Source organism: Dasypus novemcinctus, chromosome 1 (assembly GCF_030445035.2).
Source record: "Dasypus novemcinctus isolate mDasNov1 chromosome 1, mDasNov1.1.hap2, whole genome shotgun sequence".
Taxonomy (NCBI): Eukaryota; Metazoa; Chordata; class Mammalia; order Cingulata; family Dasypodidae; genus Dasypus; species Dasypus novemcinctus.
The window spans coordinates 5,313,242-5,339,595 of NC_080673.1; the positions used below are offsets into that span (position 1 = coordinate 5,313,242).

General features: G+C 43.6%; 1 protein-coding gene across 2 annotated transcripts in view; it reads right to left on the minus strand.

The window, feature by feature from the left end:
- Positions 1–26,354, minus strand: part of WWC2 (WW and C2 domain containing 2) — a 246,619-nt gene that overhangs the window by 58,611 nt on the left and 161,654 nt on the right. For both annotated transcript variants that reach the window (XM_058304421.2, XM_058304363.2), the window contains exons 5-11: positions 23,310–23,389; positions 18,575–18,704; positions 15,201–15,347; positions 14,110–14,183; positions 10,245–10,487; positions 4,375–4,464; positions 1,913–2,505 (exon numbers count right to left, since the gene is read on the minus strand). In XM_058304421.2, the coding sequence (XP_058160404.1) occupies positions 1,913–2,505; positions 4,375–4,464; positions 10,245–10,487; positions 14,110–14,183; positions 15,201–15,347; positions 18,575–18,704; positions 23,310–23,389 (1,357 nt within the window). The remainder of the gene's footprint in view (positions 1–1,912; positions 2,506–4,374; positions 4,465–10,244; positions 10,488–14,109; positions 14,184–15,200; positions 15,348–18,574; positions 18,705–23,309; positions 23,390–26,354) is intronic.

The following is a 26,354-nucleotide window of genomic DNA, read 5'->3' on the forward strand; positions in this document are numbered from 1 at the left end:
GGAAAGATTCCAGATATAGGGAGAGCAAAAACAGCTTGAAATGCTCAAGAAACACAAAATCCTTTAGGTCCAAATGTAGAAGAATGACCAAAACCCACTCTACTTTCTTCTCTTCCTTTCACACATTTCCGTGGTTTGTGGCAATGACAGTTTAGCAACTCCCTGTGACTTCCTTCAGTTGTCCTCACACAGTGATGCTGCACCTCCACTGTAGCAGTGGGGACAGATACAGCGGCACCCCCGTTTTGCTGATGAGGGACGCCAAGTTCTGAGAGAATGGACAAGTGCTCGCGGGCAGAAAGCCAGGCCTGGCTGAGCTGGCGGCGGAGGCAGAGCAGGAAGCCACAGCCTCCCTCCTGGACGCAGGGCTGAGGCCTGGTGGGGGCTTCCACCTTGCTGGAGCCTCACGGGAACACCAACCCTGCGCGCGTTTCTTTGTGGCTGTGCAGGTGAGTACCACAGGACTCGGTCCTGGCAGCTTGGGTGCTGTCGGGAGGGCTCAGGCAAACCAAGTCACTGCCCAGGCCACCGTCAGGGCTGTAGGTCAGTTTACGGTATTTGCAAGCACAGAAACAAGCTGGACTCATATAATCTTTTTAAACGTCTGAACTGGCCAATCGATTAATGCTTAAGAGTTTCTAGGATCATAAATAGAAAGTAGCAACAAAACACGCCTAGAGGCCCGCCGTCCTCTGGGGGTGGGACGCGCAGCAGCACCGGGGGGCCTGAGCAGGGCTCCCGCACCAGCGCTGGGCTTCTGTTCAGTTTAGTCTCAGGCGAGCTCTGGGGCAGATCTTCTTCCTTGGACCACAACTGTGACCATTTGCCAAAACGGGTATGTTTTGTGCCCTCACAACCACGTCTACTATATTAAAAGTTGCTGCCCTGTAAAGGAACACAATTCTGAAAAGTGGAACTCCCGTTTCCGTCTCTAAGTACAAATGCAGGGCGAGAACGCCATCCACTGCAGTCTTTCTTGGGCTGCAACTCCTGATGTGGCCAGAAGAGGGCAGAGCAATACTATACATCAACCCACCGTCTTCAAATTAACTTTGGACAAAAGGAGAGTCTGCTATGAAACAAAAATTACATTTATATAGAATTCCCTAAGCAATCTAAACATTAAACCCTGGTACTAATTAGCTGGTATGCTAATTGCCTTGGTTTTAATCTGTTTTAGGCCAACTTTAAAAAGAAAGCCCTGTTCCTTTCCTTGCTATTTCAGAACGAGAATCTCTTTGGAAGCATGAAGTGTGTTCACAAAATGTGTTCCCAGTCAGCTGCCACACAGAGTTTCTGGATGACAGAACAGGTACATAATAACTAAATCTATTAACTAGGGAAGGTAATTTTTATTTTATGCCTAGGTATATGAATAAAAACTCTTTCTCAAACAAATACAAATCTGTGGGGAAGCAGACTTGGCACAATGGTTAGGGCGTCTGCCTACCACATGGGAGGTCCGCGGTTCAAACCCCAGGCCTCCTTGACCCATGTGCAGCTGGCCCACGCGCAGTGCTGATGTGTGCAAGGAGTGCCCTGCCATGCAGGGGTGTCCCCCGCGTAGGGGAGCCCCACGCGCAAGGAGTGTGCCCCGTAAGGAGAGCCACCCAGCAGGAAGGAAAGTGCAGCCTGCCCAGGAATGGCGCTGCACACACGGAGAGCTGACACAGCAAGATGACGCAAGAAAAAGAAACACAGATTCCCGGTGCCGCTGATAAGGATAGAAGTGCCACAGAGGAACACACAGCGGGACACAGAGAGCAGACATAAATTAAAAGGGGAGAGAAATAAATTAAAAAATAAATCTTTTAAAAAAATACAAATCTGTGTGTACGGTGAAAAGTAACCCTCTGATCATCCTCATGGAAAGAATTAGAAGGGACTCCAGGAAAGCACGGGAGTCCATTACCTGCAGTCCCGTCGTACAGCGGCTCCCGAGCAGAGGCGTTCAAGTCTTTGTCCTCTAAGAGAGACTGCGAAGCTCCTCCTGACTCGGGCTCCAGCAGTATCTGATTCTCACCGAGGCCAAGGTCGGCAAAACGGCTCCTCAAGTCACAGTCCTCAAAGTCAGCAGTGAACTGATGGAGATGGGTGTCAGGGGGGGACACAGGGAACGGGCCTTCCAGGGCTAAGGGAGAGCCTGGGGGGGACAAGGAAGAGAGCGAGGACCTTGAGGACAGGGACGTCACCGACTTGGGGGCCTCGGCCGGCGGGGGGGCGCGGCCGGCGGCGGCGGCCCCGCAGGGCGCGGCGTGGCCCGGCGGGCTGGGGGACTTGACCACCTCGTTCTCGTGGATGGTGGTGATGGGCCCCGCGGGCACGTAGCCCCCTTTGTCCTGCAGGAGGAAGTCCAGCTTGTACTGGCAGTCGGCGTCGAGCTGGTCCCCCTGCCCGCTGTAGTAGAGCTCGCTGGAGCTGAGCGAGCTGAGCGAGCCTCTGCTGGAGGTGTTGAGGGAGCCCAGGCTGCTCCCGGAGGACATGGACAGGGTGCTGGCGGAGAGGCTGCAGAGACAGACGGGGCGGTCAGACCGGGGGTGCGGGGGCCCACGGGGCTCTAGGGATGCCGAGGAGCGCAGTTAATGACAGGGAGGGGAACTTGCTGCTATGCCACACACTTCCAGGTTTACTCACTGACATTTTCAACTGTGCTCTTTATATACCCTTCAAGAAGCAACGCTTCTTAAAAATTATCTTCCTGCTCCAAAAAAAAAAAAAAAATCAAATACCTATTGATAAGCCTACATGCCTACCTATTCCAAAGCAACTTGACATTTAAAAGTATGGAAGGGGGTAAAATGAGTGAAGAATACAAAGTGTTGATGCAATTATTTTGCTTAAAGAATAAAATTTTTTACATTTTTTTAGAGAGAAAAAGGGTAAGCTTATAAAGACAACAACATTACACAAAAGGCCCTGGATTCACTCATCTTTACTCTGTGTGTGTTCCAAGGAGTAAATATTTTTTCTAATTGGCATAAGAATATCATCTTAAGGCAAGTCTTCCCAACTTCCCTTTTAAAAGAAGGAATGTGTTATTTTCCTAAGTATATTAGTAGCTAAAATATATCTTATTTTTCCCACAACATACTTCAAACGTAATCCAAAAATGACCGTGGGATTCATGGGGGGAAAAAAAACCCAGGGGGAGTTATGGTCATGGCCGATGGGGTTAACTACCAGGGCAGATGGCCCCTCTTTGGAAATGGTGTTTATGTGTGATGAATCTGGACTCAGATGGGATCTCTCTTCATAAGACTTTCATGCTAATGTGCTGGAGTTGCAGTTAGTGTTGGGGTTTAAGATATATTTAGGGGATTTGAATCTCTGGACTGACAATGTGATAGCCAGGTCCTGAGCCTCAACAGACTCCAGCACCTACAATCTGATCTATTGGACTTACCACACTCAGCTAAGATGGAGTTGAAGAAGGACAACCACCACACCATGGAGCCTAGAGTGATTACAACTGAAAGTGGGAGGATTGCATCCAGCATCCATGTGGAATCTGAGCCTCCTCTTGACATAGAGGTGCAAAGGACACAACCAATCCAATGTCCACATAGAAGAGGTGGCATTGGATTGGGAAAAGTGGACATGGTGGCTGATGGGTATGGGGAAAGGCAGGAAGAGATGAGAGGTGGAGGCGTCTTTGGGACATGGAGCTGCCCTGGATGGTGCTTCAGAGGCAATCACCGGACATTGTAAATCCTCCCAGGGCCCACTGGATGGAATGGGGGAGAATATGGGCCATGATGTGGACCATTGACCATGAGGTGCAGAGGTGCCCAAAGATGTACTTACCAAATCCAATGGATGTGTCATGATGATGGGAACGAATGTTGTTGGGGGGGGGGAGAGGGGGGGTGGGGGGGTGGGGTTGAATGGGACCTCACATATATATTTTTAATGTAATATTATTACAAAGTAAAAAAAACAAAAACAAAACAAAACCCAGGGGAGCAGATGAGCTTGTGGATGAGCGCCTGCTTCTGATGTTTGAGGTCTTGGGATCAATCCCCCCAGAACCTCCTGAAAAAAAACAAATGAAAAAAGCAACTCTCTTTGAGGAATGGATGGAGCTCAGTTAAATGAGCACCTGCTTCCCTGGATTTAACCCCCTGTACCTCCTTAAAAAACAAACAAACAACAAAAAAACACATAAATTTAAATTTGGTTACCCAAGTTTTAATTGTACTAGTATAATAACCATTTTAGTTATGTTCAACTATTTGAAAGTATAACTACTTTCATTATTTTCAACTATTTGAAAAGAAAAGATAACTGACCAAAGATCAAAGATTCAGACCAAAGATCATGCCTGAATGCAGTCAAAAAATATTTTTTCCTTTCAAGAACCTAACAGAAACTTGCCTTTTAAGTTGTGAATGCAAATAAGTAGTTAATTTAGTAGTTTCTTCAAGTTTCTGTAGCAGCTCTTTTCTTCTCTCTTCCAATTTCAATCTAGAAAAAAACATACAGAAATGAATTAATTTTCAAATGATTAGGACAATCCTGATAACTGAAAGAAAAGATTAAAAAAAGAAAGGTTCTTAATATGCAAACATTACATATTAAAAGGGGGACATCCAAATGAACGCTACAGAGGGAAAATGTGACAACTAGCAGTAAGTAATGTGGACGCACTGAACACAGCTGAGCTACACGAAGCGGGGAGATCTATACCCAATTCTACAAAATTACTTGGAATTTAAAATTGGGGGTATTCTAAAATTTTCTTAAATGGGTAAAAAACCAAAACTACTTGCTTTTATTAACTAGGGAAGGATGGTAAGGAGGAAAACCATCACACACAAAAAAACAACAGACTACGGAATCCATATACAAGTCAGTGGCTTGGTTTCACATTACTAAAACTTACGGTGGTATTAATAAAGAATTGTAAGTGGGGTATATGGGAATCCCCTATATTTTCAATATAACATTTATGTAATCTAAAGCTTCTTTAAAAAATAAAGGAAAACAACAACAACAAAGAATAATAAAAAGTCATCCTAAGCACTGAATTTAGTAAGGATTGTCCCAAAGCAATATTTAGTGTTGAAAATTACAATCCCTAATCTGATGGGAACTTTAGCAATTAAGAAACAAATCAGTCCCTACTGCCATTGTGAACTAATTTGGGTTTAACTGTTCAAGTAAGAAAAAGACATAAAAGTGATTTCCTTTCCTACAGTACATCTCATCACCTGTACCACTTATCATAAAATTTTATGCACATTCAACTGCAAAAATTTATTTTTAAAAAATTAGAATGTATTAGAATTACATACGTGAATAACAAGTCGTTTTTAAATATACTGCACACCCAGGGGTTTAGGAAGCTAAGAGCTCTTAGTTTCTCAGTATCTTGAATGTCTTAGGTAGATAGCAGCATAATGGGATTCAGAAAAACACCATGATTTCTAGTCTTGGATTTGTACCTGCCTAGCCATGCACCCTTAGCACTTTTATCACCTGTGCATGGGGATTATAATCCTACTGCCTACAAGGTTGTTAAAGGGATAAAATGGAGCCGTGAATGAGAAAGAACTCTTCAGATGACAAAAAAAAATATTACTTGTTCAAAGCCTTAGCATGTCCTGCAAGGTAGTGATATATAAAATTTAGCTACTTTTCTTTGGAGGAAAAATATCCCTAGTTTCCAAACTCTCTGAAATGTTTTGTATGTTTTAGGCAGGAAAAAAACTGTTATTTATATATAAACTTATATATAAATGTTGGTATTTATAAGTATCTATCCTTTGATGTGTCAACAACACAATTTCATTGTATTTTAAAATTTTTTAAAATTCTTGCCATTTTCTTTAATATGACAAAGGGTGAATTCACAGCTTTCATAGGTGTATTTTTTTAAAGGAGCACAGTACTTATTTTTTAATATCTCAAATATAAACAAACACTCAACAAGGAAAATATAAATACAAAGTAGATTAACTGGATTAGAATGTACCTAAAGGTCTGTAAAAAGCTCAAAAATCTACCAAAATTCATGTCTGCTGAAACAGGAGAAAGGCTTCTGAAACAAGTTTTAAAACCAAAGAGCACACAAATAAAGTCTATTGTAAGTGACTTGAGAAGATTTCAATTTTATCTAGAATACAATTCTAGAATTTAATCTAAAGCTTGTCTTTTCGGGTTGCAATTTAAATTCGGCGCTTTTCCCCTCCCGTCAGAAGTGGCGGCTCCCTCCTCAGCCCTCCTCCAGGCAGCCCCCGGGGCCTGCTCACAGGCTGGTGCTGGGTGAACGGTTCCTCTGACTGCTCGTCCGTGCCCGCTCCCGCACGCCAGCGGGTGCCGAGCTCGTCCTCCTTCCACCAGGGCTGCCGAGAACAGGATCCCTCCCCAGCCTCCTTCCTGCTGTCCTGGGTGACGCCTGGCTGGGAGGGGTGCACTGAAGCAGGGACCCCTTGGCGGCACCAGCGGCTGGCCTGGTCTAGCTCCCCGACTCCTGGGCTGTCATTGCAGCACCTCCGCTGGGAGCAGGGGACTTCCTCACACTCCAGCTGCCCTTCCTGGTCCCCCGGCCCCTGCACCGGGGGTTAGACTGCCTCGCTGTCGCCAGCCCCTGCAGGAACGCAGCCCTGTCCTCCTGAGCTCTTCTCCTGGCTCTGTCCTCCTCATTCCCTCTAAAGACGGCTCCCGTGGGTGGCTGCCCTCTGCAAGGCTGACGTCCTGCGTGTTCTCCCACCTTTGCCCTCAACGAGGGAAGCACCGACCTTCCTCACCTCTCCTGACTCAGACCCCCATTTCCACCTAGGGCAACTGCATATGACCGACAGAAGTCAAAAGGCACTTTCCCATTAGAAAATAAACGGCCCCTGTGTGGCGAGCTGGCCCACGGGGAGTGCTGCCCTGGGCAAGGAGTGCAGCCCGCCCAGGAGTGGGGCCACCCATACGGGAGCGCTCGCAGCAAGATGACGCAGCAACACGAGACGCAGCGAACAAGGCAGCTGAGGAGGCGCAAGAGAATGATCGCCTCTCTCCCACTCCAGAAGTCCCAGAGCCACCTAATGAGAATACCACAGACAGACACAGGAGAACACACAGCGAGCGGACACAGAGAACAGCCGGGGGGGGGGGGGGGGGGCCATAAACGAATAAATAGTACTCATCTCCCCATTTATTTGACCCAGTTGCTCATAAAAACTTTTAGGAGCAGTTTTGGAAATGATTCATTATTAAGAAATAATTCAGACATCTTGGTAATGACAAGGCAAAAACCCTAAAATTTTTGTGAGGAAATAAGGGGTAATGTTAATAGTATATCAACTATAGAAGAGAAAAGCACAGAGCTTAAGGAATTTCAATAACTGTGTACAGTAATATGAAAAATATATGTATGGTGTTTTCTCCTTTTCAATTCAGGAGCGATTTTTCAATTTCTCTTCTGACCTGGCCGTTTCTCACAACGAGCGCCTCTTCATGCAGTGTGCTCTACCACCTCCAGGTGGAGAGCTTGGCCACTGCTGAGGGGCAGAAGTTGGAGACAGTGCAGAGCTGGCAGAACAGCGCTGGGGGCTGTGACTCATACAGCAGCTGAAAGTTCCTGTGGGTTTAGCTCCTTTTCAGTAATGGCTCAGAATCTTGCCTGAGGCCACCCCTGAAATAATGAGAAACCCACAACATAAATGAAAACAGAAGGAAATTTGGAGAAAAACAGCACACGACTTCTCTGAGAGTCGTGAGGTGCCAAGAAGAAATGGAGGGATTTGGTGTCGGCGGAGCAGACTTTCGCACATGACGGAACTTATTAGTTTCACGCGGTGGATCCCATTTCCTGGAAGTGTGCCGCCACCACTGGCTGTAACACCGAGGAGGCGTGCTGCCCGCTGGGGTAGTCTGCCTTCAAGGTGCCCTGTTTTCAGTTCAACAATAGCAGGAAGCAAAGCAAACATGTAATCATATAATAGGAGGAAACAATGAAGAGTGAAGACGAAGGCAAGGTGACCGTACCGGAGAAGAGCGTGAAATCGTCAACAAAGACAGCAAATAACAACAAAACCCAAGGCCATCCTGCGCTGTGTCTCCTAGGAAAACAGAGGGCTCGTTCTGGCAATTGGCTCAAGTCTTTTAGACACGTGAAACAGCGGGCCATTTTAAGCTTCTAAGGTTAGCAGTGAGGAAACTTTATGTTGATCTTACAAGAAAGTTTGAGATCCCTTTCACTGTAACACGATTATGGGGATTGACTTGGGCCACGGACATTGGCAAGGAAATGAACATTCATTTTTTGGAATGCTAAATGACTTGACTCAGAAAGCCAACATGTTACAAATACAAGATAAGAACACTCCCTTGCTGCTAGCATCCTTAGGGGGGTGGCAGGGCCTTGGAGGCAGCATAAATTAGATAGACTTTCCACACTGCTTGCCTTCCACATGGCACAAACCATGGGTGGCTCCGACTAAAGAGAGAATTAAATAAAATCCTCTTCCTGATCAATTCAAGCCTAATGTTTATGCAAGCAAAAGTATAAAAGTCTAGGTACTTAGGAACAAATTATATTTTTTTGTCATTTGTTCTGAGGCTCTGGGCCTAATAAAATAGACAAGCAAGACATCATGCCTATAAAAGCTAATAAAAACAAATAACTTTTCTCTCGCACAGAACAAATCTAAAGAATGTTTATAGGCCATTCCCAGATTCACATGCATCAAAAGTAGAAGAGCCGGAGGTGGACTCAAATAGCACAATGAGTGGGTATGATTAAGTGACATTTATTAAGTGCTACAAAATACCCAAAATACCTCCATTTTTTGTATATGGGTCACACAAAGGCTATCCATTTCACTGTATTTACTGATGATTATCAAAATTTTACCCTAGAAACATAGGATATACCAATGAAGAAACTCACAGCATCGATGGTAAGTCAGAAAATAAGTTTAATTTAAATTTAGTTCAGCAAGAGCCATTGAATTTGGCCTTGTCTCTTCACCCTGACTTTCTGTTCTTTTTCATCTGTCAGGTGGATCACTACGTGGCCCTCCTTGCACACACCCACCTTCAGGCTGACCTTTCGATCAGCACCGCAAGACAGGTCAGAACAAGGAGGCGAGAAAGAGAGCGGGAAACGGGGGCCACGAGGAGGATCACGTAAGAGAGCAAGGGCGTCATCTGTCGAGGCTCTTCCTTCCAACACTTTTTCATGCTCCCTAAAGCACCGGGGCTGCAGCTCTACGGTCTCGTGATCTCTGCTGTAACTCACAAAAGCCAACTCTGCCAAAACTCGTCAGCTCAGGGTGGGCAAGTCCACATGCTGATACTTAACCAGGAATGTCCAAGCTATTTTCCTCTCCCTCCTCCCCTGCTCTGAAATTATGTAGACATGCAACTTCAGACATTTATAGAGGACAGGGAATTAGGAGGCAGGGAGCCAAGAATTTTTTAAAAAGAAGAGAAAAAAAGCAATGGAATCACGGGTGGCTGTTCTACAGTTACTTCCAGGTAACTGGAAAGTACACCAACGTGGATTTTTCTGCCCTCTGAGAAAGGCACTGCTCCTAACTTGCAGGCCTTGGTTCCAAAGGGCTGCGGGTGTGCAGCTGGGACAGGTGTCACGCAGCCAGCGAGGCCTGAGCACGTCAGGCCGACACACAGCGGCTCCCTGGCTGCACACCCCAGCTGATCTGTTCACAGAACCGGACTTCTTAGATTAAATTTACACCTTCCCACAGAAAGTCCAGAAACTACCCTCCTTCGCATTCCACCTGCTTCAAAGGAGGCTTTCAGTTGACAGACAAAACCCCAGTGGACACTTTGTGACCTGTTAAGACAGGAGAGGGAGCAAGTTGTCTTTTCCTTGTGAAACAAAAAGCAATAAAGGTTTTGCATTCTTGTGAGTAATAAAACCCAGAATAGGAAGCTTCAGTCTCTGTGAGGTTCTAGATAATCTTTCTTATCAGAGTGCAATAGTTGATAACTATTATTATCACTCGGTCAACGGTGTCCTGCATTCTTGGTTTTATGTCAACACCCCCTAGTTACTGCCATCTGACATGGGCATTTCTGTGTTCCTAGCAGACACAGGAGAACTAAACTGAAGGCCACTAAGAGGATGTGCTTCACTGCTGCACAGAAAGAAAGTGTACTTGTGCTCTTCCTTGATCCCCTAACAGCAGACGCAATCGAGGTTTCGAAGGACGGCTGACCAGGGAAGCAGCACCCAGGCACAGCTAAGACACCCTCGAAGGTCAGCTCAGCCTGCCCGGGGGACAAACCTCTCTGCCAGGGCTTGGCTCGGGGCACTTCTCACGGACAGCAGCTCCTCCTCCAGCCGCTGCCGCTCCGCTTCCAGGCGCTCCAGCTCGTCGGGAGTGCGTTTCTGGGGAGTGACAAACTGAAGCTCCTTCAAAAGTTCTTCTTTCTCGTTGATCAGCATCAGCTTCTCTTTCTCGACATCCAGGGCCCCAGGCCAGGCCTCGCTGTCCAGTTTCGACAGTTCGATTTTCAGGTTGGCCATGCTAAAATAAAAAGATAAAGGAGGTATGCACACATTTAGCACTTCCAGGAGAGGGGAAACAAAAGCCAAGCTAAATTTGGGGGCTGAATGCTGTTTGGCTTCTCCTGGTGTCACTGACCAGAAAGGGGCGCCAGCACCTGCTGGATCCAAGCGGGGCCCGAGCGGGAACCCGAGCACCTGCTGGAGCCGAGTGGGGCCCGAGCACCTGCTGGAGCCGAGCGGGGCCCGACCGGGAACTCGAGCACCTGCTGGAGCCAAGCGGGGCCCGAGCGGGAGCCCGAGCACCTGCTGGAGCCGAGCGGGGCCCGAGCGGGAGCCCGAGCACCTGCTGGAGCCGGGCAGGGCCCGAGGGCCTCTGTGGCAGCGCCTTCCGCAGGGCCTGGCTGGTTACGGTTAGCTGCCGTCCATTTCATCTCTCCTCACCTTTAACATGTAAGCATGCCCACCTCCTAGCTGGCAAAAGGTGAAGGTCAAGGTAGACAAATGCCCAGAAAGCAAGCTCTGGGTGCCACGGACAGGCTGGCTATGAGAGGCTGGCCATGGGATTGACGTGAGGGACAGCCGGGGCACCTCTATTTACACGAAACGGAGGCAAACGGCACCGCAAATGCCATTATCACTGAGTTTGTTCTTCTGGGTACACATACTGTCCCCCACTAAATTATTAATTTCCCTGAACGGGCTGGGCAGTTACGAGGGCATGAGCTAGTCAGGGAAGAAAGGGGGAAAGAAAGAATGGCTTGGCCAACCTGTCTGAAGGCAAAGCCAATCCATGAAGGAGCCGCTACCGTCAAGGAAAAGGGGGCTGGGCCTGGCTCCCACCCCACAGCCCCTTCGACTGCGCACAGCAAGGTCTCTTTCCTGCTGGGGCCTTCGCTGGCACGTACGTCACGTCCTGCGCACCCACTGTGCTGGCACTTCACCCTGTACTGAGTCCCCCTCATCTCCACCTGGGTGCCACTTTTCAGCTACACAGAGGGAGAGACAACAGGCACTGCTGAGAACGAGGGGCCCAGGGATACAAGCAGAAGAAAAAGCACCAAAGGCAGCCTGAGCTGCTTTTGGTTTTGCCTGACCCCAGATTTCACTGTTCAGAGCTTTATACAAAGTGGTAAAGTTAACTGATGCTTGATTTGAAATGAATTTCTTTACCACTTGAATCAAATAACTTGCTGTGGTCCCATGAGGACAATCAGGATTTTTCAAAAGGTAAAAGGCACACCCTGTTTGACCAGAAGCATAAGATCAGGGCAATGTATGAACAGACTGATGTTGGCACAAGAAATCAGAAATCATGTTCCTATTAAAAAAAAAAAAGTTGTTGATTACCTTGGATATGTTACAGCACACACCAGAATAGGAAAACCACAGAGAAAAGGGGAATTTTGTTTTCCTTTGTGACGGTCAAAATGATACAAGGGAAATTATACAAGGAAAGGAAAAGGTGAACAAAACCATAATTAGAATTAAAGATGGAAAGGGTTCTACAACCTTGTGCCAAAAATTCCTTGTTTTATATAAAAATAAAAATTGCCGTCTTAACTGGCACTGCATACATAATGCACTTCTGATTTTCACCCATCGTCTGCACTTGTGATAGATGTAACATCAGCTATTCTTCAGCTTTAACCACAAAACCATAAACAACTGTCTCAACGTACTGGAAAATTAATCATCAAAATGCTAAATAAGCATGATATTATTAGCTTCATTAAGCACATAAAACAAAGGCTGGAGGAGAAAACAGGTTTCAGAGAAACACAACACGCCTCTTTACTTATTCAGAATTGAGGAGGAAAAAGCATTTTCAACATATGCACACACCCTTGAGATTTATCTTATCCTCAGCATCACTAATAACTTTAAAATAAAACCCCGAATGGTAATATAATAGCAGTGCAACCAAATGGGAAAGCAACACTGCCGAACATTCTGATGCAACTTAATTAACAAACTGAACTGGGAGCAACAACAAAAGAAAGGAAACAAAGGGGCCTACTGCTTATGTGAGCAGGTATTAGGTAGATCTTGGATTTCATTTTGAAAAGTGTGCGCCAAATCTGGGGAGCACAATAAGAAAAAAAAAATTTCCAGGAATACCTAGGTGAGAAATGCTGTGTAAGCTCCAGATGGAATTAACTGTCAGCAGCCAAAGTAAAGCAAATGCTCCAGCAGATCCACGGGTAATAGAGTAAAGCCAAAAAGAACCCAGAGGCATACGGCCTGGCTCTCCAAGATTAACTGAGTTATGGCAATTATCCTTCGGAAAAACAGACAAATCCTGGACCCTGTTCAGAGCAGAACCCAGGAGTTCTGGCTGCTAAAGGGTTATTAGCATGCTTCTAATGGAAAGGACACAAATGGTGTCCACCTGAAAGCTTTCACAGCACCAGCGCACAAAGCAACAAATCAACCCTCAGGGCTCACTGAGGGCAAGGCACTAGTTTATGAACCAACAAAGGGGCAAATAAAGTATATGAGAATCGTCCTCAACTCAAGAAATTCATAACTGACCTTATAAAACTCAAGAGGCATTAAATTTGTTAAGTAAACTACTACTCAGAAAGACTAAATGACTTGCTTAAGCTCACATGGCTAATAATTGGTAGAGCAAAACTCGGGTTTCTTTCAGTAAATCAAAGAAGCAAGTAAAGCTACATAGAGGCAAGTATTATATGTAGGCTGGCAAATAATCACTTTGTTAAAGTCAGATAACCTCTAAGAACCTGGAGCAATTACTTCTAAAATTTAATTATCATCAACAATAACAAGTATACTTCAAATTCTGAGTTCTGTGCTCTCTATTTTAAAATTCTCTTCCCTGTGGTAGGAAACCATGACACTCAAGGAGGTTCTCTGCTGAGCTTTTCGTGCTTAGGAGGAGAAATGTGATAAATTCCCTGTCTTCTTCAGGGTGATAATACAGTTTTTCCCAATGTTTTCCTAAATAATCAATAGCATCTTTAACTCTCCTCAAAATTAGGTGTTGTATATTATGAAACAAGAGGTAAGGACAATGACGACTCTTATGCCTCACCAAGCCATCACAGAGCAAGAAAAAGACAGCACAGGAGTTCAAAGGTGTCTATAAGATAATGGAGAGAAATAAGACTCTTCCTTCTCCATGAAATAATAAAGGAGAAGAGTCACGTCAGCACCTTCAAGGACATTAGCAGTTAGTCTTCACTTCAAAGCAAAGGCAGGCACTTACAGATACTACCCCAGAGTGCCTCAGTAGCTATTAAGCCCCTATACCTAAGCCATTGTATCATGTTTCTATCTGAGAAGGCAATCTTCTCACTTTTAATTGTGAGCAAATATTGTACACGCTCCAAGCTTCCTTTTTTTCCAGGAGAGAAGGGGACAATTTCATTCCAACACAACTTTACATTATTTCTCCCTGCTCTTCAGCATTCAGCTTTGGGTGGGGAGGGGAGCGGGAAGAGGCAGAGACCAGAACATTCTCACCTTCTAAAAACTGGATGGGTAATCTAGGTACATACACTTACCACGATCTTGAGTGCAAGTGCCCAGCAGATGTCACTAGAGGAGAAAAGATTAATGCTGGGAAGAAAAACATGGAGACCACCAACAGTCGAACAAAACAGCTCCCCTGTCATTACCTTCTTTTGGCTTCTTCAAACTGTAGGCTTAGCCTGACCTTTTCAGCTAAACTTGATCTACTTCTCACTCCAATCTAGTAAAAAACAAAAGGAAAAAAGGCAATTAACTCTGCTAAAGAATGAAAAAACTGCTTTTGTTCCCAGGAAGTACAAGTAATTGAAAAGCAAAAGAAGATGGGACTGAAATTGGGAACACTGGTTTAAAAAGCCACTAACTTTATAGACTCTGTAGGGGAAAAACATTTCTTTTTCATTCAAACATGTCCATTTTTTTCAGACTAAGTTTTTAACACCACATTCTCCATTCATATTCAAAATTTTAAAATATCAGGTAAACATTTCTTGCATCTAAGAGTTTGTGAAGGGTCAATAAAAATTATGAACTGGAACTTCTTTGCTTCTATGGGCCAAAATTTCCATCATTTAGCATTCAACTAAATAAAATATAAACTAAGTAACTTCAAGAATTAATTTTCCCAACAGCTGAGCCCTACTATTGCTCTCTATCTTTTATATTCATGACATACACTTTAAAGAAGCATAAGAGAATACAAAAATAATTGGGAACTTATTGAAAAATAAGTACCTACTAATGAGATCCCAAAAGGGACAAGACAAAATAGTTAATAATATCTAAGTCACCTTAAATAATGTTTTATATAATGTCAGGTATAAATCACAAATCAAATATTTTAATGTAATCAACTTAGATTCAGCGATACAAATTGAATTGTCACTTTAAAAATGTACATACTTATGATACCCATTAGTCTTAAAGTTTACTTGAAAGTGCTCTAAACTTGACAGGAACAAGTTAAATTCTTATGTGTCTCTGGCCGTTCAACAGTGTCTGAATAAATACGGTATGAGGAATATGTGGAAAATGACAAAGCTATTCATACGGACAGAGCCTGATAGACTTGGCACCCACACAGAAAAGACAGGGCTATGAGTTTTAAAACCAGTCGTACTTAGGAAACACAGCCAAACCCACCCGCATATCCAGCTCCTGTCCCAGTGTGCCATCCACACTGTAATTAAGGCTCACAAAGGACAGCAGTGAGGCCCACCTTCCCACACACGTAACTTACATCTCCGGAAATGCTTGTCTGTGACCCAGCATCTAGAGTCTGTCTGGAGAGAGACAAATGAGAATTGACAGGACTGGATCTCAGGTCTGGCTCAGATTTGCCAATGCTCTGGTCCAAAAGAAATCGCTCCTGCAGCTTAGCAAGACTCTGTGTGGGAAACAATGTATTTCATAAACCTTGACATTCAAGAGGGTGACCCTTCCTCACCAGGCAAAATTAAATCGAAAGGGCTAGACTCAGTGGGAAAAAAATTACTTTGTTTTGGTACTTAAAGTATCACTTCAAATTATCAAAAAAAAAAAAAAAAAAAGAATATATAGATAATTTCCACATGCAAACACGTGACTTTGGAAGTATGAGATGTCATATTAAACAACTTATCTTTCCCAAGACAGTGCTTCCCCATAAATGGTTTCTTTATATTTAATACATGCATACATGTGTTTTTATCTAAAAAATTTTATTATGAAGTCTGTATTTTACTAGGAACTGCTCACATTATGCAATAAAAATAATGGAAACATGAACACCTATATAATGTAACGTCATTTTAGACATGGCAAGAAGACTTCGCCAATGATACCACTTTAGGTCAGCACCCAAGAGATTATTTAGCCCGCATCACCTTAGGGAGCAGGGAACGGCAGCCCAGAGGCCGAGGCGCAGAGCGGCAGGGGCCCACACTGCGCCCGTTCGTATGTGTTACCGCGTGGAACCACCGATGGCAACACGTTTGATTTGGTGACGGAAATAATCAAGAGCCAGTGAGCAGGGGAAAGAAAAACAACAACTGAATGCGCCAGCTGCCTGCACCCCAGGTTTAATGCAAGCTAGCTTAGAAGAAGGATGTGAGCAAGTGTGAAAGTACTAGGGAAAACGTTATCCAAAGCACCGAAACAAACAAAAAAACCGCAAAAACACTAGTAAAAATAGTAAGAAACTCATTATTATCAACTTAAAAAAAAAGCCGGGATTAAATCCTCAAATATTAAATTCTCATAAGGAATCAGAAATACCAGAGATTTGATATGTGTTTTTTAACCTAACCATCATCTCTATTTTCTCTCAAAAGGATATTTATACAAATTGCATACACAAAAGGGATTTCAAACAGCATTAGAAATGGTCAAAGAACATATTATTACTGAAAAGAAAAAAGAAAACTTTTCATGACCTTGGGCAAGTCTTTTCTATTTTCTCACTGTAAAGCAGAAAGGCTGGACTACGTTAGTCCAACTACGGTAACCTAACTATGCCGACAACGTACTAAGTCAATGTAGTGGACTGTGATTAGTATGCTTTTTAATTAAATCGAAGGGACTAGAAAATAAAATCAGAGTGCATTACCAGTATTAAGCAAAGGCATATTTTTGTGAAGTTTGTTTGGGATGTGTGTGTGTGTTTGTATTTGCATCTATAAGTACACAGATTTGTATTACTGGATTTTGATGTCAAATATATTTCTTTTCTTTTCTTTTTTTTTTTTAAGATTTATTTCCCCCCTTCCCCTCCTCCTCCTGCCCTGCTCTTTTTGCTGTCTGTGTTGTCTTCTCTTCTCATTTTCTCTCCTCTAGGATTCACCAGGATTCAATCCTGGTGACCTCTGGTGGGGAGACAGTTCCTGGTTGACTGCGCCACCTCAGTTCCTGGTGCACCTTGACTCTCCCCTTGCCTCTCTTTTGATGCATCATCATCTTGCTGCGTGACTCACTTGCATGGACACTGGCTCACCACACGGGCATGCTTTCTCTTCTTCTTTTTCATCAGGAGGCCCCAGGGACCGAACCCAGGTCCTCCCATGTGGTAGGCAGAAGCTCTGTCACTTGAGCCACATCCACTTCCCTCAAATATATTTCCTACTGTGGGTTGTGGTCAAAGAGGTATGAAAGTGACAGAAGATATTTGATGTCCCTTTTGAGGTCTCTTATCTCCATCTCTATCTACTAATTAATTATTCTATGTACTTGGGTAATTGAAAAGGAATCCAACCTTTTAATTTAATCTGACCAGTATATAAATCCAAAGTTTACATGGAAGTATCAAAGATGACCTAAAATTGCTGAACTATTACACTCCAAAATAAATTTGTCCAAGTCCTATTAACTTTTAAAAAATATGTATTTTAGGAATTACTGATTTAATCAGAAGGATCATTGTGGAACAAAAACAAAAACTTACCTTCTGGAGTGAGTGGCTGGGTTTGAACCCCAGTCTTGCCATTTACAAGCTGTGTGACTTTAAGCAAGTTATTTAACTTCTCTGTTAACTGAAGATAATAATAGCGCCTACCTCTAAGGCTGTTTTGAGGATTAAATGAGCTATTTATATGTGAGGCAATTAGCAGAGTACCTGGCACAAAGTCAGCTTTCACAAGTACTTTGTTATTATGATTGTTATTTTCTACTGTATCTCTTCTTAGAAATCAAATTCCCAAAATGCAAGATTATCTGGGTTTAAGAATATTTATCTTTATTCAACTAGGATTTAAAAAACTGACATGAAGTATCTGAACATGATACTAAAATGTAGAGGTTCTGTTAAGAATGCAAACATCACTATTGGCTCGAATACCTGACCAGACTTAGACTGAATCATTACTCAGTAAAAAACTCCAAATATAAATACAAAGACTTCTCAGTGCTAGTGACAACTATGAGATGGAGAGACGGGAAGAAGAGATGGTACCCTTTTTTAAAAACATGACAATATCTGCTAAGTACAGATATTCAAAATGCAGAATACTAACCGCTGAAGGCTGTTTTGCCTTTTTTTTAACCACAAACGCAACTGGATCTTTTGGAGCTAAAACCTGTGCTTTGGAAGTGTCAGGTACAGCCTGGGCATCTACTGCCATGGGCAGCTTTTCTAGGGAGATTCTGCAGGTGGTTCTCAGTGGGAACATTCCCCACTGCACTCTCAGCGTCTCAGAATCCCGCGGGGCAGCAGGAGAAGCTCGGCTAAGCTCCTCAGCGCCTGCCCCCAGCCCCCAGGGCATAACTTCTGCCTGCAGGATGCTGACTTTCTCCACACTTATCTGGGGCTGAGAATCACTGCTTATCCGGGTCCCGCGTGAAGTTTTCAGGGTTCCAGGGTGCACCAAGATGCTAACTCTTCACAGGGTCCCAGAATCCACCCCGCTGTCTTGAAGGCCATCCAGAGCCTGCTTCCAAAGAAGCATATCAGAACCTCTAAAGCAGTCTGTTCTCCTCCTGGGCAGTCTGTTTGCCTTAGTGCCTTTACCACTCACTCTCCTAAGGGGAAAAAATTCTGTGCAAATGGGCCGGGTGTGATAAAGGACCGCTCAGACTCTGAGGTTTGCCTCAGAAACCCCAAAAGGTAGTAGCTTGGCCTAATAAAAGTGCTTTACAACATACCTGCATCAGATCTTGCTTTTCTTTTTCACCTGAGCTAATAGCCTTTCTGATAGATTTCAGTTCAATTAGAATGGCTTTGGCTTCATTTAGTTCATACCCACTCTGGCCGCCGGACATTTTTTGATCAATTCTGTTAAAAAAGGGAAAAAAAATCAAAGAATGACAGAGAACAAATTGAGCTGGCAGGAGACACAGGTTTTGAGTTTTGGACTGTCTCAGTTGATCTTACTTCTTGACTCTCATACAAGTAGCATCCTTTCAAGCTGATCGCTTCCCCTCCTTTCTCTTCTAGTCGCTTCTAGCTAAGATTTCCCTAACCCCTCACTCGACACCAACCCCATTTCTCCTCACTTTCAGGCTGAAATAAATACATGTCTTTCTGTCTTCCCTCTGCCCGGAGGATCCCTCTGGCTGAACTCAAACCTCGCTCACATGCAGATCCTGATCTCTTCCCTAAGGCAGGCAGGCAGGCACAGGTAAACACGCTTTAGCAGCAAACGGTAATGCCAATGAACTAACTGAACAGCTAAAGGAGCTATAGGATTCATCGCCGCTGCCTATTTTACACGCCATAAGGTTTGTGCAGAAGCTAGCCCAGTGTCGTTAATAAATGGTAGTAATTATTACCTACAGTATTTGGATTTGTAGTTAGTTTCTTACTTTTTTTTTTTTTAAGAGGTACCGGGGATTGAACTTGGGACCTCATACATGGCAAGCAGGTGCTCAACCACTGAGCTACATCTGCTTCCCAGTGAGAAATGGTTTTTCCATTTGTTTTTAGGAGATACTGGGATTGAATCCAAGACCTCGTAGATGGGAAGCAGGCATTCAACCACTTGAGCTATGGTCGCTCCCCCTTTTTTCTTCCCTCCCCCACCTGAGATGGCTTCCTCATCTGTTTGCTCATTGTGTGCATTGTTTTTGTCTGTTTGTTTGTTTTGCTCACTGTCTGCTTTTTGTTTTTTCTTCACTGGGAACCAAACTTGGGACTTCCCGTTTGGGAGGCAGGAGCTCAACTGCTTGAACCACATCCACTGCTTGCTCCCTTGTTTTTGCTCACTATTTGCTTGTTATTTTTACTCAATGTCTGCTCGTTATTTTTCTGTCTTCTTTGGGAGGCCCAGGAACCAAACGGGGGACCTCTCATGTGGGAGGCAGGTGCTTAACTGCTGGAGCCACATTTACTTAGTTCTTTTTAAATATTTATTCTATTTGTATAAAAGTTAGGAATTAAGATGAAACTGCTTGCCATGCTAAGTAAGTTCACAAGTAGGAATAAGGCTGTCAACTCGCACTGAATAAACAGCTCTTCAATGAGATCCTGCAGCTCTGCTTACCAAATGTCCTTATGTTTCACTTTATCACCCTATGTCACAGGATTTTGTGTAACCTAATTCTTTGTGTTTGAAAAGCCCAAGCATGTCACCTAATTCTTTTTTTTTTTTAAAGACTTATTTTTTATTAACTTGATTTGTCTTTATTTATCCCTCCCTGCCCCAGGTGGCTCTCACCTGTCTGCTCACTGTCTGCTCGCCTTCTCCAGGTGGCACTGGGAACCAAACCTGGGGCCTCCCACACGGGAGGCGAGTGCCCAACGGCCTGAGCCACACCCGCCCCCTGCGGGCTGCGGCGTCTGCTGGCTCGTGGCCTCTGCTTGTTGCGGCAGAGGCAGAGTCTAGCTCTGTAGGAGCAAAGGTGGCGCTTTTTAGCTCTGCTGTGGAGGGAGAAGGCATCTGCTCGTCTTCTTTAGGAGGCACGGGGCCTGAACCTGGGACCTCCCATGTGGCAGGCAGGTGCCCAAGGGGCTGAGCCACATCTGCTCCCCACCTGATTCTTTTTTAAAAAAGGCTTAACACTTTCTTCACTATCATGCTGCTGGCTCTCCCCAGCCATCCGTGCTGCCCAAGATCCTCCACATGGCAAGCACAAGTTCTCAAATGAGAGTCCAGGGAGCGGGTGCGGCTCGTGGGTGAGCGCCCTCTTCCCACGTATGAGGCCCTTGTTGCAATCCCCAGCACCTCCTAAAAAATCAGCGTTTGTCACAAAGCCCCTTTTCAGTCCTTCCCTTTCTTCTGCTTCCTCTGAGCTTCTCTACTTTACTTGACGTATCACTTTTTCCCATTATCTCCATACTTCTCCTTTTTCTTCCTTCACTTTTCATCTCTCACATTGTCTCTTCTGACCCTGACCATAAAATAAAATGGCAGCATTATTTGCTAATTTTAAAAACAAAGTACTGTGCTCCTTGTTCTTAATTCGAAAAGTATCAAGTTGAACAAATGTATTTTCCTTAAAATAAATAAAATTATAGTAATTTTTTCCCTAAGTCTTAGCCTCCTCTGAAAGAGAAAAGACTACCATTTACATGTTTTCGACAGAAAATGTGTACAGCAAGCTTTCATGAAATTTGTATATGCCTTTAGCTTGCCAGGTGTTTCAGCACTTCCCATTTTCCAATTTTGAGTGCACACTAGAGGAGACACTGTGGAAATATACATTTTTCTGGTATTCATCTAGACATAAAAGCTATGTTACACTCCTTGGCTATTCCTCGCCAAAGCAAAATATGGTACCCCCAACTGCAATGAGGAACAGAGACAACAGAACTATGCTTGTCACTCAGCATAAAACTACTGTACTCAGCATAAAACTACTGTACCAAGTAAAATGAAAGCCTGGGTTTAATTAAATGCCATAGCTCCAGATTCAACAAAAAATATTACCTTCTATTGCAAATAAGTGAAAAAGCTATAAAAGCCTGCAGTGGAATTCCAGTTAAATCTCTTCCTGAAATGTGTTTGCTGTCACAGCCACAAAGTCCCTTTGAAGTATCCGGGATGTGCTCTCCTGAAAGCTCGGCTCTGGGTTCGATCAGTTACCATACAGTGTTTTAGTACCAAGATGGTCCACATCTGAGTGAAATGGCTTTATTTTGTCTACAGTTAGGACAAAGAGAGGTCTCTGACGTTAGGTATCCTATCTCTCCACTCTTGGTTTAAGGGATTAGACTCATTCCAAGAGAAGGCCTGAATTTCTACAACAAATGTCTTTTGTTTTGTTATGGAATGTTATTGACAGATTCTTAAACATGCCTCAGATTCCTATAAAAACTGCTTGCAAGGAAACTACTTTGAAACAATACAGCATTGTTACATCAGTATAACAAAAACAGCAAGCACGGCTGACCTTTAATCCCAGGTAGTGGCATAAAGTATAATTTCAATTAAAAAGGTTTAATGTATGTATGGCTCAAGATTTTATGGCATTCTTCAAAGTTTGTTTTCTCTCCCCATCCCCACCACAAAGCCCCCTTTAAATTGATACGCGATTATTTTAAAAACATGTACACATAACTGTAGATCTGCCTGGTTTTCAGGGGAGCGCTGCAATCAGATGAGGCTCTTAGAGCATGGTTAGACTCAAGAACCACCTGGGATCTCTTAAACTCTGGGATGGAGACCAGAAACAGGTATTCTTTTAAGAGCTCTCCGCAGTAGTCTAACATGCAGTCAGATTTTAAGACCTGCAAACTGTAAATGTCTGAAAGAATAACATGGTCTTGATTAAATGAGCTGAGCAGGAAAAAAAACGACAGAGCCATAAGACCCAAGCCTGACACTCAAATCATGTGGCCAGTGGCCAAAAGACTGACTGGGTGTCCCACGACATAGCTCATCGTCCAGACTCAGGGAACAACCAGCCTACGTTCTCGGAGCCAGAGTCGCACAGGTTCTTTAAAGGGGAGCTACCTCCCTGCCTTAGGTTATCCTCAATTGCGCAGAAGTAGAGGTCGGAGCAGTTTCCAGAGAAAAGAGACAGAGCTGGGTCCTTACTCACAGTGGTCCACGGGACCAGCGTGGCTTCCTGAGGTGCTACCGAGGGAAGCACACAGAACAGGACGCCTGCCTGAACGCAGAGCCGACCAGGCAGACACCTACAAACACTGCCCCACCATCCGTGGAGCCTGGCCCTGCACTGGAGGAGGCAGGAGAAGCAGGGGGACGCCTTTCACGGTCTGAACCTCTGCTCCTCTCGGAGGCCCCGGGGCTTGAGAACCACAGGCTCCTCCTCGGCCTGACACCGGGTGGGGGGGCTGTGACGGGGCCTCACTAGCAGGGAGGGCGGGGGCCGCCAGCGGCGAGGCGGGGGCTCCAGACCCTGCTCGCCGTGGTCATCTACACTTTCTCTACACTTGTTCCACCCCAAAGTTGTGCCAAGGAGCCCTCGGATTTCAGTAATGAACTGGGAAGAAGAGAAGACACACTGATCTCCTCCGAGATCAGCCGGGGCTAGGTGCTGGGCCACCCCTGGCGGGCTCGGGGCCCCGGGGCTGCACCCCCACTTCGGGGATTAAGCGGCAGGCCCATCCAGTCCAGTCTCTAGAGCGGAAGACGGAGAGGAGGCTCTTGCGCCTATTATCTTAGCTCTCTACCACATTTTAGAGCAGGCTGGCAGGGCCCAGGAGACAAAGTTGTGTTTTTCGACTCCAGTTTCTTTGACTCTCCAATGATTAATAAAACTTCATACCTTTTCAAAGTATATAGATCTCCCCAAGCTTTTTTGTTGTTTGATTACTTGTAGTTTTTTGGTGCAAAGCTTTGAGCTTTTTACTTCTGTGCTTTTTTAAAAACTTCTTTGAGAAATCTCCTATGTTGCCTGAACTTCTAGTTTCTTTGGTTATTAGTTAGGGGACTCTCAGTTATTCTAAAGTCAACTTCAGTATTTTTATACTCACTGTTGCAATGTTTCAAAGCCTTGTTCCTTATAGAGCAATTCTTGCTTCATCTGTGAGAGTTCTCTCTTCAGCTTTTTAACCTTTTGTAAGAAACCAAAGCATATATGAATGTAAATAACTGGCATTATCACATTGGTTTTTTGCATTGTTTTTAAAGATCATCCATAAGTAAAATATTAAACATACAAACAAAGCCTAAGTTTAAGCAGCATATACTTCACCAGTTTCTCCTTGAGATAAATTCAATGGAAAGTATATTAACCATGTTCAACATAAATATTTACATATTTAGCAAAAGTCCTGTGAGCTGGCTATCATTACTGCTCTATTTCACAATAACCAGCCAGTAAGGGACAGAGTCAGAATTTCAAACCAAGGTATCTTCTGCCTGTGTTTTGTGCCCTTTCTCTGCACTCACTTCCCCCTGGGTGACTGGCCACCCGTTTCGAGAGCATGCCAGGCTGATGATAGCAGCGCCTCAGCGCTTCCGCACGCGCTCCGCCCTTTGCCCAGAAGCCTCAACCCACACAGCGCCGGGGCCGGCTCCTTCCTGGCGTTCAGCTCCCAGGCCAGCCGTGCCCTGCTCAACAGGACTTCTTTAACCTCCACTCCCAGTCACCCCCTCTCACACGGCTCTGCTCTATTGATGAACTGAAATTGTCTGTGTGCTTGTTTACTGTCTGTCCCCCATGGGAAAGGAAGCTAGCTGCAAACCAGCTGTATCTGGAGACATACAAGGCAAACAGTAGGTGAGCAATAAATACTTGTTTTCAAACGGTAAAAAATATTTTTCCTAATGCCATATACATTCTTTGGTAGTAATGCCACTAAAATTTGATGATGGCAAACACAGCACATGCCTGGTTTAGTCGTGAATTAAAGATCTTTACACTGGAGTCAGGCATTCATTTACATGTATTAACCAGTCAAATTTTAAAAATGTTCTAATGTGCAATATTTCAATTTGGTTTTAAACTTTATTTTCTATTTCATTTGTACATTGCACAAATACTTATTGACTCTCCACGATGTGTCAGGTCCTGTTTCTGAAGTGTGAACAAAATAGACATCAACCCGGCTCTCTTGGATCTTATAAGACAGGAGAAGCCAGGTAGTGAGTAAATAATCATCCAATGATAGAAACCTTATTAATTGCCAAAGGTGCAATAAAGGAAAAGTTTAGGATAAAAGGGGTACACGACCTAATTTAGTTTGAGGGGTTAGATAGAAGTCCTGTAGGATATAAAGCCTTGCTGATATTTAAGTGGAGAGAGACATCAGCAGCGGTTCACTTGGTAGTGGAAGGGAGAGTGTCTGGACTAGAGATACAAAATTAAGAATCAGAGACATTTAGATGCATGAAAATAAATTAGATCACCTAGATGGTCTGCATACTAAAAAGAGAAGAAATTCCAGGAACAAGCTTCAGGCATCTTCATCATCCAGAAGTCTAATAGAAGAAGAGGCAAAATATTGTGAAGTAGTGGTAAAAGAAGAATTACGGAAAGAAAGAGCATCATGGAGGAGAAGAGAAAAAAGTCAGGAGAGAGAGCCACTATGAGGAATGAAACGACAAGGACAACAGCTGTGTAATGCTCCTGTTTGTATACTTAAGGCACAGTACTTTGGATGAAGTAGATACTCAATAATTTATCTCTTTCATTTGATCTTTAACAGCTTGCACCCTAAAACACTTACATTTTATTAGGGAAAAGTAAACACAAATAATTCTATTGCAAAGCCCAGTGTACAAGTACAAAGAGAGGTATAAACAAAGTGGAACTGGGATGCAAAGGAGGAAGTACTGGCCACAGCCTGAGCACCTGGACCGCTCTCAGGGGGAAGAGATAACTGACAGTGCTCCCACCCTGGCAGAGAGCAAGGGCCTCGCTGACAGTGCATCGCCTTACAGGCTGAGCTCCAGAAGAGTGGCATGGCAAAGGAGTTCTCAGCAATCAAGAGCTCATTCCACGGGTACTTCTATTTCTGACATATTATCAAGTGATTTTTACAGAAAAGACAATAATGCTTTTATTTAAATACTGAACAAAACCAACCAGTTAATCCAAAAATCAATAGCAAATCAAAATAGCTGGTCTGCAACTTGTCTTTACCTTTGAAAAGACAACTGATAAAAAACAATGGCAATACTGAGCCCACATAGAAGAAATGAATAAAAAGAATTAGTGCATTTCATGGACATAAAATCATATTTCATCTTAAATCATTTGGAATGGGAAGAAAGACCAATTTACAATTTTTCCAAATTATCACAAAAAATTCTAAAATTCAACTATGACAAACACAGACTCTCCTCCGTTTAACTGATAAGAGATTTTATTGTACATTGTTGGGTGACAATGGTATAGGAAGCTAATGTGGATGTGCTTAAAGGATATGATTTTTTTTTTCACCCACATTATTTAGTTTGACCTAAATTTGGCTGTAACTTAATAATTGTATTTTGTAGGAGTCTTTTCATTAGATTATCTAAATGATTTTCAGCTCCCAAAATAAATGATGCATTTTGTTAACTATGAAAAAGTTCATTCACTAAAAAATGAAAACAGATATATGCCAACTAGATATTATTTCTCTTTATTGAGATCTTTAATTTCTTCCAGTAATGACTTCTAGAGTTCTTTATACAAGTTTAACCCATTTAAATATAAAGCAACTACTGATAATGTAGGAGTTTCTTCTGCCATTTTGCAATTTGGTTATTTTATGCCTTATAGCTTTTTTTGGTCCCTGAATACTTTCATTACTGCTTATTTTTGTATCTGGTTGATATTTCATAATTAAGTCTATAGAATCCTTTCTCATTTCCTTCCGTGAGTATTTTTCCAATATTTTCTTAATGGTTCCATTGGCTGAAATTTAGTATCTTGATTCTGTAACAATCTCATCTGGTTTGACACCAGCTTAACTTGAATAGCATACACACAAACTATGTTCCTAAACCTCTCTAACTCCAGATCTTCATTTAGTTAATGTTGCAAATTACATATTTATAATTTATGAGCTCAAAAACCATTGATTTAA